This window comes from Notothenia rossii (genome assembly GCF_949606895.1).
Source record: "Notothenia rossii genome assembly, chromosome: 2".
In the NCBI taxonomy this organism is placed as follows: domain Eukaryota; kingdom Metazoa; phylum Chordata; class Actinopteri; order Perciformes; family Nototheniidae; genus Notothenia; species Notothenia rossii.
In genome coordinates this window covers 10,554,761-10,567,747 of record NC_136904.1, presented here as the reverse complement: position 1 = coordinate 10,567,747, position 12,987 = coordinate 10,554,761, and the positions used below count along the sequence as shown (strand labels likewise).

At 40.2% G+C, this 12,987-nt stretch overlaps 2 protein-coding genes across 2 annotated transcripts in view; one reads left to right on the top strand and one right to left on the bottom strand.

Annotated features, from left to right (window-relative positions):
- Positions 1-9,130, top strand: part of unc13c (unc-13 homolog C (C. elegans)) — a 120,283-nt gene extending 111,153 nt beyond the window's left edge. The window contains exons 31-33 of the mRNA XM_079663674.1: positions 3,606-3,698; positions 4,854-5,013; positions 7,490-9,130. Coding sequence (XP_079519800.1) covers positions 3,606-3,698; positions 4,854-5,013; positions 7,490-7,775 — 539 coding nt within the window. The 3' untranslated portion in view covers positions 7,776-9,130. The remainder of the gene's footprint in view (positions 1-3,605; positions 3,699-4,853; positions 5,014-7,489) is intronic.
- Positions 1-12,987, bottom strand: part of myo5aa (myosin VAa) — a 424,551-nt gene that overhangs the window by 408,638 nt on the left and 2,926 nt on the right. The gene's annotated exons all lie outside the window — the stretch shown is intronic.

The following is a 12,987-nucleotide window of genomic DNA, read 5'->3' as shown; positions in this document are numbered from 1 at the left end:
GCTCTGAGGATCTCTCTGTGTCACGTAATGTTCTTTGGTTGCAACGGAAATCGCAGTAATTGCATTTATCCCCTTAACTGTTTAAGTCCTTTATTGCATTCAGTAGAAAAGAAATAAGCAAACTTTCCAGTGGCCACTTCACCCCATAGCCTGAGGGGCTGGAAGACTTCCATGCTCTATTTCTCTCTTCCTTATTAGAAACACATAAAAACCCTGTCATGACACAAACGTATAAGGTGCATCCTTATATGTTTCCATTCAAGTGTGAAATGTATAAATTCCCATTTGCGCTCGTTCCCTCTGTCATCACAGACCCTCTTTATCTGTTGTCGTCACATCCACCCGTCTATATGTGGAACGTTGTTACTCCATCTCTAACAAGGTGTCCGGAGAGATTCGAGTGGGAATTCTGCCCAGTGGGGCGTGGAAGCTTTAAGCTCCCGGCTGCTCAGCCTTGCAGAACGATGCATACTGTAGGCAGGCAGCAGGAAACAAGATGGCAAAAGGCAGAAAGCTAGTCAGGCAGGCAGCAGGACCTACGAGCATCCATTCTCTCTGTGTCTTGCAGCCTATAAGTGGAACTGGTGAGGTGGTAGATGGGCATTAGGACAGTAAACAGTGTGGGGATGGGATGATGCTTGATGAAGCACAGTGGAGACCGTTTCATTAATCAGCAACCCCTGCTCTGACACATTTAGACCATGCTATGCTCTCGTCTATTCCCCTCTTCCTGTTTATTTGAAGCTACATCACTGGACAGTAATAATAACAAATCTTTTCGTAACACTTTCTATAAAAAAAAAACTTACGGCCCGTCCACACGGCGGCGTGCGTTGACGCTTCACCATTCACTTTGAATGGGGCGACGTCACTTTTCGCCGAACTGCATCGTGGGAAGCGACGTGGAGCGTTGCTGGCGTTGCTCGCTGCAAAAGTTGAGCAATGTTCAACTTTTGACGCCTCGGCAGAAGCGTCAGCCAATCGAATCATATGCCAGTACAAGCTCTAGCCAATCAAACCGCTGCTTGTGTGTCAGGGGCGGGAGATTCATGTGATTGGTTGTTGGTCGAGTTTCAGACACGCCCGCCGGCAAGCGTCAACGCACGCCGCTGTGTGGACGGGCCGTTATAGTTCATAAAGATGTCATCTATAATTCATCGTAACTACACTCATAATACTTATCAATACTCTATAGTTACAGTCATAACACTTTAAAGCTGTGACTTGTGTTGAACTACAGACAATTTTGCAATCAGATCACACCAGCCGTGACTTTAAATCAGACCAGGGGCTCAACGTGGGGTCCAAAAGGCCACTTCATTATCTGTCTACCTCCCTTTTTCCAGTGCCCTTAATTGCACCACTCCCATCTTTGAACTTGACCTTTACTTTGATCTAAGCTTTCGTAACTGCATCTGCACATTTGCAGCATTACATGGTCACAGAATCTGTCCCCAGCTAGACAGACAGACAGAAGTAGAAACACCTGAATAATTAGTGAGAACAATGCACACACACACACACACACACACACACACACACACACACACACACACACACACACACACACACACACACACACACACACACACACACACACACACACACACACACACACACACACACACACACACACACACACACACACACACACACCAAGGACTGTGACACACGTATACACACACCTCTAGGTCCCCACAAGTATAGTAATGATAGGCCACACACACACACACACACACACACACACACACACACACACACACACACACACACACACACACACCAAGGACTGTGACACATGTATACACACACCTCTAGGTCCCCACAAGTATAGTAATTATAGGCCACACACACACACACACACACATGCACACACACACACACACACACACACACACACACACACACACCAAGGACTGTGACACACGTATACACGCCGACCTTTACTCTCCTATATCCACCTCGATAAGCAAGTGAGGTCAGGACTCAGTATGCTAATGAATACATATTGAGGCATCTTTAATATTGCAGGCTTTATCATGACTTTTTATTGTTGCTGGTAATTAAAGTGTAATGCTTTTTATGCATTTACATAAATCACTGCTGCATCATTATGGCTTCAAAATGTATACTAATTAGTGTAGTCATAAAGCATTAGGAAAGCCAGATAATGCACTATGGATGCCCTCACAATGCCCTATAGATGGTCTTTGTTCTATCATCTTTGTTCATACAGCAAACGTTTTACAGCCTGAAAAGGAATCTTCTTTCGATGTCTCACTTTCTGTGCGTTCAGGCTAACTTCTAGGTTTTTGGAGACAGAAAAGGGCAACACTTTCAATCAATTAACCGCAACTCTGCAACAATGAATGTCTACAACTCACCTCTCTTATCAGTTACTACTCTGTCCTTTTGTTAGCCTTTTCCTCACTTTATCTGCTGACTCTCTGCCCCCACAGATGTATCTGCTTTTATTCTCCATGATCTACCTCATGTGCCATTCTTCTTATTCTCAATCAGCTCTCCCTTAAACCCCCCATTCGAGTATCTGCTGTGTGTCGGTGACGGTGTCCGGGAAAAACCTACAAAATCTATTTATTTAAAACTATTCCAACCAGTTGTAGCTGAAGTAAATGTGCAGTGCCGTTGCTCGGTTCATTTCCCAAAAGTCCAGGAGCTTAATTGTGCAGCAGAAATGTTTTTTTGCACTCAGCCTCTCGGGGCCTCATTACAATAAATCAGGAGGTTTCTTTCTTCATTACCCTTTATTATAAGTGGCACCGCATGTTCGGCACATATTGATAAGATATTGGATCATGCTCTTTCACCGACCACATCAGCAGCACACCGTCCAGTGTTCAATATCTTATTGTCCCGGGGCGGGATGCAACACGAGTCAGGAAGCCCTGTATCGAGCAAAGTGAGACACATTGTCAGAAATCAAATCGTTTTCTGTCAGAAACATGTCCCTGTGTGGTTAAGCCTTTGGTTTTGATGCGCGAGGTGTGAGGCCCACACTCCCCTTTCCTCTCTCACTCCTTTCTTGTACGTTGTTTTGCTTTAATTTGGAATATAGTCAAATCCAATGTTTTAATTGTGCTTCTGTCGACTTGGACGGTTTGATGATTTCACTAAGCACAACATTATTTTTTTGAGCGTTTCCCTTCACACCATCTGCCTCCTCCGTGGCCTTCAAACCAATCGGATTACTTCATGTTTCTTTTTTCTCTCCTTGTTGTTTTACTTGTTCAGCCTCAAGCGAAAGTAAACCCTGGCTCTTGTTGCTACTGGGCTCTAATAGGGGTGAAACCAAATCTACTCCCCTTCCTTCTCCCTGGGTTTAGTTTTTCAGCTTTGACACAGAGAGCTGTTTATACACCGCTGTTTGGATCAATTTCTGGATACCTCATGCACGAAAAAAGCTGCACCTACAGTTTTGGATTGTTTCCTTTCATCCTCTCTCCATCTCTCTCACTCGGGCTTTATTTTGGTTACCCGATCCCACTATTTCTATCCCTGGCTCCCTCTCTGCCACTCCTCCATTCTCTGTGATTTCTATGTTGCCTCTTTGAAATTCTCCTGTTGTTGTTTTGGTGTGTGTCCAGGTCAGTCATCCAACGGATCCGTGGGGGAGGTGTCGATGCAAGTGACTCTCATCTCTCACCCTGGCACTGGAGAGCACAAAGTCAGCGTGAAGGGTGAGCATCACCTTAACTCAGACTCACTTTGTGACATTCCTGTTTAATAGTGTTAACACCTGCACATGTTCAAAGACAGAGCATGGACAGCTCATGGCGGTAATCTCATGTATATGATAGTCATAGCCATGATTAGCAGCATTGTTATAAATGTCTGCTTTGAACAGAAAATAAGGACATTAACACACAGCTGGGGTTGTTCTAACTATATGGGTCTCGTTTTGTATTCTTTTAGTCACTGAGGAACTCACTTATCATGTATTGCTCAGAGAAGTGTTTTTACCTGCAACGTTAGTACCACCAACAGTTTAAAGTCTGGGGCTTTTCATCAAATGTCTCGACAATTTACGGATGTATTGAGACAGAATTGTACAAAGGCATTAGCAGTGGCAAGAAAATGTGTTTGTCAAGGTGTTAATTTATCCACTCAAACAACTCCACATTTACGTGATGGATTAGCAGAACGTTTTCGCAGTTAGGAATCTTGATGACATCTAGCGACATCAGCAGATCAATGTTGTTACAACCAAAAACCTGCGTCTATGACTCTCCTATCTTTGTTTCCTAAATGTCGGCGACAACGATCAGACTCATCAATGCCAATGATTTCCCTTCCCCCTCCCGAAGTCGCACCATACGCACAGCAGCTGGCAATCAGCTGTAATCAGCCCACAGCAGTTACATGACAAGCAAGGTTACTATAGCAATCATAGATGGATGTTTCTATTTTGACAAGATGCACTTTAGCCTTTCTTTATTATTTTCCCTTGACAACCATAACAGACCAAAATAGAATTAAAAAACAGTATTAGTATCTCAGCCTTTTATGGTAGATGTATCGACCATGCTAAATGTTCTGCATATAATGATAATGTTGCAATTTGACTCACAGGCATTTACATTTTAAGATGACCAATAATATTCCAGAGAGGGGGAAATGTATCTGCTATCAAATTGTTTTGTGCTTGCTCTGAAAGCATCTCAGCATAAAATATAAATGTGTATACATTCAGACAATCATCTTGGTGAAGAGGATAAAGACACTTCCAATAATAGGGTCAAGAATACATTTAAACAATGCTAATGTTTGACGAGGGTCCGCTTTACCTTAAACCTTATCTACACTTCTGATAAATATCTTTGTGTGTTTCTCAGTGGTCTCAGTGAACAACCTCATCTGGCAGACCAACGCCATGTTCCGGCCGTTTGTAGAGGTCAACGCCGTGGGACCGCACCTGGCTGACAAGAAGCGCAAATTCAGCACCAAGACCAAGAATAACAACTGGTCACCAAAGTACAACGAAACATTCCAATAGTAAGTCACCGTGCCGAGTGTTCGTTACAGAGGGGAGGAGAAAGGAGGCAAAGATTAGGGCATGTTTAAAAGCACCTATGATTATTACCTGGGATGGGAGGGTTACTTCAAAAATGTATTATGCTACAATCATTAGTTACATGTTATAAAATATTATTAGTAACTTAAACTAAGTATCACAATATGAAAGTAATGTATCCTGATTACTTTCCGTTAGAATATCAAATGCAAAAAACAAGAGAAAATAATGTGGTTTTTTTTTACTTAAGTGTCTTACAGTATGCAACAGAACAATGTAACCAGGAAGAAACCAAGATATTTAATATAAAATTATTATAAAATAAAATATATAAATTATGGGATAGACCTACAGTACAGAATAGTATGGTTTAAAAATACTGTGTTAGTTTAATACAAGATATAAAAGCTAACACAGTATTGTTGTTTGAATTAGTTGTTCACCTACTGCATTTAAAACAATTAATATTTTTTTTTAAACGAATGAAAGCAGCCAAAATGAAAAACATAAAGAAAATTCAGGCAGAACTATGAGCAAAAATGTACCAATAATCTGTTCACTCATTTTTTTAATGTAACTTTAAGTGAATAAAGTAACCTGTTTTGTTGTATCCTGATTACATAATCCTGTTACAAATAATCTGTGACTGATTAATACTTTGTAGCATGTTCCTGCTTATACATACTGTACAACCTAAAAGTCCAATTTCTGAGACACGCTGTACCATAACCATGTAACAGTATCTTCAGAGAAGTGTTCAGTATGCTTTCTGCACACTGAAGTCTTTCCTCCAGCAACCCACATAAAACATTGTACCTGTAATACATTACTCCAAAAGTTGTTCCAGTAGTCGTAGGTTATGAGTGGAGTTCAAATTGCTTTACCGACACTTTTGTTGCTTTGAAACTCTTGAAGGAAGATAAGAGACGGTTTGATGAATCTTTAGGCTTGTCTCTTCTTTACCACTGTCTGAGCCGATCCAACTAAAGTCACACAGCTTAAACGGTTTTAGTGCGAGATGTAGCAACGCCTTCACGATCAGTGCAGGCTCAGGGCTGTCTGCATTTGGATTCACTTCTGGCATGTCATTTTAATTTTGAGAAGTCGTAAAAGTTGCTGGGGATATCACAAAATATCCTGAAACAAAAAGATGGTTTGAAACAAAGAAGAATTTGAATAGAGCGATTCATTTCACTTGCAAAGCATGATTGAAACGACTCATCACAGCCACACAGATACTAAGAAGGTTTTTCGGTAGTTGTCCCGCAGCCAGAGACTTTTACTGACATTATATCCAGCTTCCAAGAAATCCAAATGTCAGTATCCAAAAGCAATTGGTGTGTGTCCATGAACAATTCCTCAGAGTGACACTTTGGCCTTTTTGTTTAATTTGACCCATCTTAAAAAAATTACATAACGTCAAGTTCATTTTAAGTGACTTTCAACTAATTTGGCAGTTTGAAATGGTAACTGACTTTTCTATTATCCGGGTTGAATCATCTCCTTTTAATATCCTGTTATATACACTGAACAAAAATATAAATGCAACACTTTTGTTTTTGCTCCCATTTTTCATGAGATGAACTCAAAGATCTAAAACATTTTCTACATACACAAAATAACCATTTCTCTCAAATATTGTTCACAAATCTGAACAAATCTGTGATAGTGAGCACTTCTCCTTTGCCGAGATAATCCATCCCACCTCACAGGTGTGGCATATCAAGATGCTGATTAGACAGCGTGATTATTGCACAGGTGTGCCTTAGGCTGGCCACAATAAAAGGCAGTTTTGCTTTATTGGGGGGGTCTGGGGGGGTCCGAAAACCAGTCAGTATCTGGTGTGACCACCATTTGCCTCACGCAGTGCAACACATCTCCTTGGCATAGAGTTGATCAGGTTGTTGATTGTGGCCTGTGGAATGTTGGTCCACTCCTCTTCAATGGCTGTGCCAAGTTGCTGGATATTGGCAGGAACTGGAACACGCTGTCGTATACGCCGATCCAGAGCATCCCAAACATGCTCAATGGGTGACATGTTAGGGTTAGGGTTTAACTCTAGGGTTTCCGGACCCCCCCAGACCCCCCCAATAAAGCAAAAATGCACGTTTCAGAGTGGCCTTTTATTGTGGCCAGCCTAAGGCACACCTGTGCAATAATCATGCTGTCTAATCAGCATCTTGATACGCCACACCTGTGAGGTGGGATGGATTATCTCGGCAAAGGAGTATAAGTGCTCACTATCACAGATTTTTTCAGATTTCTGAACAATATTTGAGAGAAATGGTTATTTTGTGTATGTAGAAAATGTTTTAGGTCTTTGAGTTCATCTCATGAAAAATGGGAGCAAAAACAAAAGTGTTGCGTTTATATTTTTGTTCAGTGTAGTAAAACAGCCCTGATTTTGCTTGCGAACATAATATTTGTCCCCTCTCTGATCTCTCTCTTCCTTCGCAGTGTTCTCAGTAACGAACACGGTCCGGAGGTCTACGAGCTCCACGTCTCAGTGAAGGACTACTGCTTTGCTCGCGACGACCGCATCATCGGCATGACGGTGATTCAGCTCAAAGAGCTGGCGGACAATGGCAGCTGCTCCGCAAACTACCCGCTGGTGAAGAGCGTCTCCATGGACGAAACCGGCCTCACCATCATGAGGATACTCTCTCAAAGGACCACCGACGAGGTGGCCAAAGAGTTTGTGCGTCTCAAGACGGACACACGCTCGGCGGAGGAAGTGTCGTAATGTGCAGCAAAAAACGCAGTATTAAAAGAGTTGTGTTGTCTTAAGTGGAAGATGAATAGAAAAGGGAGAAGGAGAAAGGGCAGTAGCAACAGATGTTCTTTCTGAAAAGAAGCTGGAGAATGTCCAAAGAGAAGCGCAGGAGGCCCACATGTGGCGAGGCAGCAAGACAGTGACAGAGAGAGAGAGTTGTGTTTGTTTGTTTTTGTGCATGTGCGTAAAACATCTGTTGGAATGTTCATTTTAAAAACTACAGTATGTACAAGTGTTTACTTACCGTATGCTTACTATTAAGTACTATATTCTACGAGTTATGTTAACGAGACATGAAATACCTTTTGTACAACATTTAGTCTTTTTGAACAGAAATTTGTTCCAATAAAGTGCCAAACCAGTGAAAAAAAGAACAAAACCAACGTATATGAATTATGGTGAACTTAGTATGTTTGAAATTTGCTCGATTATTTTGTCCGGTGTAAGTCATTTTCTGACAGTGTGGCGTTTTGATTGTTGCAGAGTCTTTTCATTTTGCACCCTCGTTTTTTGGCTTCACGTTCTTCCTCACAGCACTGTTGTGCATGTCCTCTTCTCGGTCATGTCTCTCCCATGATTCCACAGTGACCACCGAGCAGGGTCCTGTCCCCTTGCCTTCAAACTGTTTGTATTTTAAGTCGACCTGAAAATAGACCATGTTTTTTTAAATGGCGATGACTGCTATGTAAACCTTCATAGGTGTTTGTAATTTTATAACCATGACAACAATGACGACAGCCTCCAGTGCTAACAGTCTTAGCAGAAAGGATGGAAATGTTTTCCTTTTTTTTTCGGGCTTTTTGTTCCTTGTTTTTGGCCATCAGCTTCCAGCCTTTCTGAATGACCACTGTGAACATGAGCTTTGGAAGGCAAGCTTACATGACATTACTGACAGTTTGATATTATTGTTTCATATTTTTCCGATAACTTTGTTCCTGATAAACTGCCAAAGTTATATAAAATATTTGTACAAAAGCAATCCATTACATGTATGATATATGATGAAATATGTACATGTGATCTATTACTTTTTCAATGCTTGATATATGATTATTGATAGGGTGGTAATAAGATTTTATTTTTTTTATTTCCTGTGAAGCTGTTAACCAATATGAAAGTTGCACATGTTACTTTACACATTAGTTATATCAGCTTCTGTCATTGGAATTTATTTTCTTCATAAAGGAAAGAGTAACATTTGGTAAATATGCAACATTCCTATGTATTGCACTGATGGCGAATTGTATGTCATGTAAATATATTTAGTGAGATATTGTACAAAAAGTCTACTTTTCTTCAATGTGCATAAAGTATGTGCAAATGTGTTTAAACATCTGGGTCATTTTGAGCAATCGTTGGCGTAAGCATCTCTCTAACACATACATGTAGCATGTGTGTTTATGATTGAAGTAGAGTTATTGGAGCTGAGTTGTTGAAAATTAGAATATCAAAACATTGAAAATAATGTACTCTTTGGGAACAGTTTGATCAGGTTTGCTAGACTATGACGTTCGGTCTAAAATAGCCTCAGTTAACATGATGACAATTATGGTCAGTTGCATTTAAAGTGGACCTATCATGCTATATTGGAAAAAGATATTGTAGGGCCATACCTATACAAAACATGTCTGTGAAGTTTTTTGCTTAAAATACCAAACAGATCAGCCATTGTAGCCATCCCTCATACTGCTCAAACACCTCTTTTGCAGCCCTGTTAGAGAAATGCGGATTGTGGGTCGTTAGCTTGAAAAAAAAGAAAAGAGGAGGCGGAGCTAATGCTTGATCAAAATTCTAACGGAGATAAAGTTAAATTCTGCTGTGATAAAACGCCATCCTGTTCTAAACAACATCAAGGATTATTTCTGAAACAGTATGGAGCTCAAATGCTTTTTTTTCTTGCGGGTTTATCACAAGGTGAGTTCCTTTTTTTATTTCCTGCTTTTTAAACAGATGTGCTCTCTAGTACAGGTTAGCTCGAGTGTTAGCGAGGCTTGCTAATGTAAACAAAGACGAGATTACGTCCAAAACACGTCAGGCATTGTTTCTGATAGCAACTTTCTGTGGGTCCGCCATCCGAAATTACGTAATATCGGCAGCAAATCTGTATCCGCTCGTTGTACCCCCGTTTTAAAAATATTTGGGTAAGGAGGAAAAGAGAAAGGGTTTTATTTTTTGACGCTGCGTGAGTTCCCTGACACACCGGGGACACATAGTTGTGTATTAAAGACATCAAAAAGTGCATTTTGAATGATAGGTCCCCTTTAAAATGGGTAAAAACCCTAATCTGTGTTTCAGAAAATGATTTACACTGTTTTGCAGATCTGTTTGCTCCTACAGTATAGTGTTATACGGTGATGCACATAAAACATTTGGACGATACACTTTGGTTTCTAAAGAGCCGTTCTGAAGTTTAAAGTGCAGTCCCCACACCGCCTTACTCTACACTAAAGATGTGGAGCACCGTAGATGTTCGCTAGCAGCTTGCGACCTGTGAGAACACCCACCTGTCACTCAAAGCGTATTTTACTGTTGGTCACATCCATATAAGAAATATATTTTTTCATATGCTTTTTTCCTTCATCAATACCTTCATCTTAGAATACCACAATGCAACTGGACCAGTACAGTCAGAGATGTTGGTGTATGTTGCTAATAGTGGCTAATGTATCCTCAGGTGGCTAGCCTCAAGAAGAGATGACGAGCGGGATGCAGAGGTCTGTAATCTCACTTCTTCCCTACTTTCACTTATTCCCACACCCTGGATTGATCCAACCAACACTGGGATATGACATCAATTGGGACAATATATCAACCTGCACACACTGTAGCTCCATTAGAGTTTTTTTATTATGCAAACTTCATAAGGCTTCACAGTTTTTGATTTGGATTTGCTGCAGTCTCTCTTAACGTTACAAAGACCCCTGAATACATTAAAATACTAATTATTATTATTATTAATTAACTAAATATTCTTTATGAATAAAGAATATTTAGCAAGATTTGATATTCTAAATATGTCTTTCAATCCTCCCTCAATAGGAAGAGGAATAGGTATCCTTAAAATTAAATAATTATTACTGTGCTTTGGGAACTACGGGATTGCTTAAAAGTAAAATATTTATTTCATGGTTTTGAGTGACAGGCCGAGACACAGTGTTCTGACTGATTTCCGGCAGCACAGACTCTTCCAACTCGTGTCTGCAACGTAGTCACAGATATCTGAGTCATTTTTACCTGTTGATGCTCACTATGGAAACGCCTACAGAAACTTTCACTGGAAACTGTAATCCTTCGCACTTAACATGAAGGCTTTTACTTTGCCAAAGTTACAATTTGTATGCTTGATTTCATGGTGCTTCAGATGAGTGTTTTCAGATCAGTTGTGCTCTACTTACTGTCATTCAACACCCACAGGAAGAAATCCAAGTTTGTGTCAGAAAATAATCCCCAAAAAACACGTCATCTGCCAAAACTTCAATGACACGATTATTGAGGCGTGTGGCACAGTGGACTAGTGTGTTGGTGTTCGGATCAGGGGAGCACAGGTTCAAACCCCACTGCAGTCAGCATGTCGTTGTGTCCCTGAGACACTTCACCCCAAATTGCTCCTGTGGGGATTGCCCACAGTATTGAGTATGTAAGTTGATTTGGATAAAAGCGTCTAACATGTAATGTATTTTTATTTTACTTGCTAAATGGGAAAATGTAGATTCAAGCTCAAGAAAGTAACAGGTATGTAACGAATGGATACGATAGTATTATTGTAAGATTACTCATGGGTAGTAATTTAGGGAAATGCTAACTCTATAAATGTAGACAGAGGTCTATTATACAATTCAGACTAAAACATACATTTCAAAGAAACACTGGTAAAACTACATTGTAAACAACCGGTTCCTTAGAGAGAAATTGCGGTTCACAGTAAACTGATTTATCTCGGCCCGGCCGGTCACTTGGTCAAAAACCCACTCAGTGTATCTAATCACCTGGAAGCTGCACATAAGAGGGCCGGACGAAGTAAGTCCATTTGTCAGTGTCACCCTTTTGTCTTTTCTTTTCTGCTAGTCCATTTGGGAAAGAGATTGGGAAAGTGAGAACATCAGAGATACCAAGAGAGTAATAGGGAGTATGAGCCCAATGGAGATATGGAAAACTGTTTTAAAAGGGAAACATACAGAAAGTACTTCAGACAAAGTCCTGAGTTATAGTGCAGAGAGACATCAATGCAGTTGTTTCATACTGGTATGAGTGTATTCTAATTTGATGTATATATGTATAAGTTTTCTCAATGAAAATGTTGGTGTTCACATCCTTCATTGACAGGGTAATAGGGTGATTTGTTTCATCTGTGTTTTCCTGTTATGAGGAGTCATCATGAAGTGAAAAAGGTGTTTATTTTCCATCACATTAGCCGAACAACATAATATAGATTCATAAGCACAAAGAGAAAAGGAGAAACACAAATTATTTTAAGTTCAAATACCTTGAAGCAGCAGTGCGAAATTTTTTGAATAAGGCTTTGCTTTACGAGTTTGAGAAGGTCAATACAACTTATGAGACAAACTAGAGATAACTGAGATAACTTTTGAAACTTGTTTTCTGGGGATGACATTTTTAAGGTGACCTTCCACAACAACCTGGGAATTGTGCTTTTTAACAAGCAAAACTATGTGTTGTATACAGATGATATATTCAACTTGTGCGCACATCTACAGTAACGTGGCAAGTAAGTATGACTTAAGGGAGGTGTGAGGCGCAGTGGACTAGTACGTTGGTGTTGGGATCAGGGGGTCACAGGCAGGGCCGGCCCTTGGCATAGGCAGTATAGGCGAATGCTAAGGGCGCATCAATCAATGGGGGGCGCCACAAAAAAAACAAAAAAAAAGTTAGTTTTTTTATTTTATTTTTTATTTTATTTCATAACAACACAATTTCTCGATTTTGGATCAACAAAGTACATCTTATTATCTTATACTAACAGAACTACGCCTATATTGCGTACAGCGCCTATAAACTATGGCGAACCCCCCCCCCAAATCAAGTTGAACTGCCCCAGCCCCAGTAAAAACCAGAGGTTTATGTGAAATAGTTATTTTTTGAAATAATTGTTTTAGTGTGCAATTATAGGTTTTAAATGTTGCATTTGTGTTAATTTTAAATAAATCAAACTCCCAAAAAACGT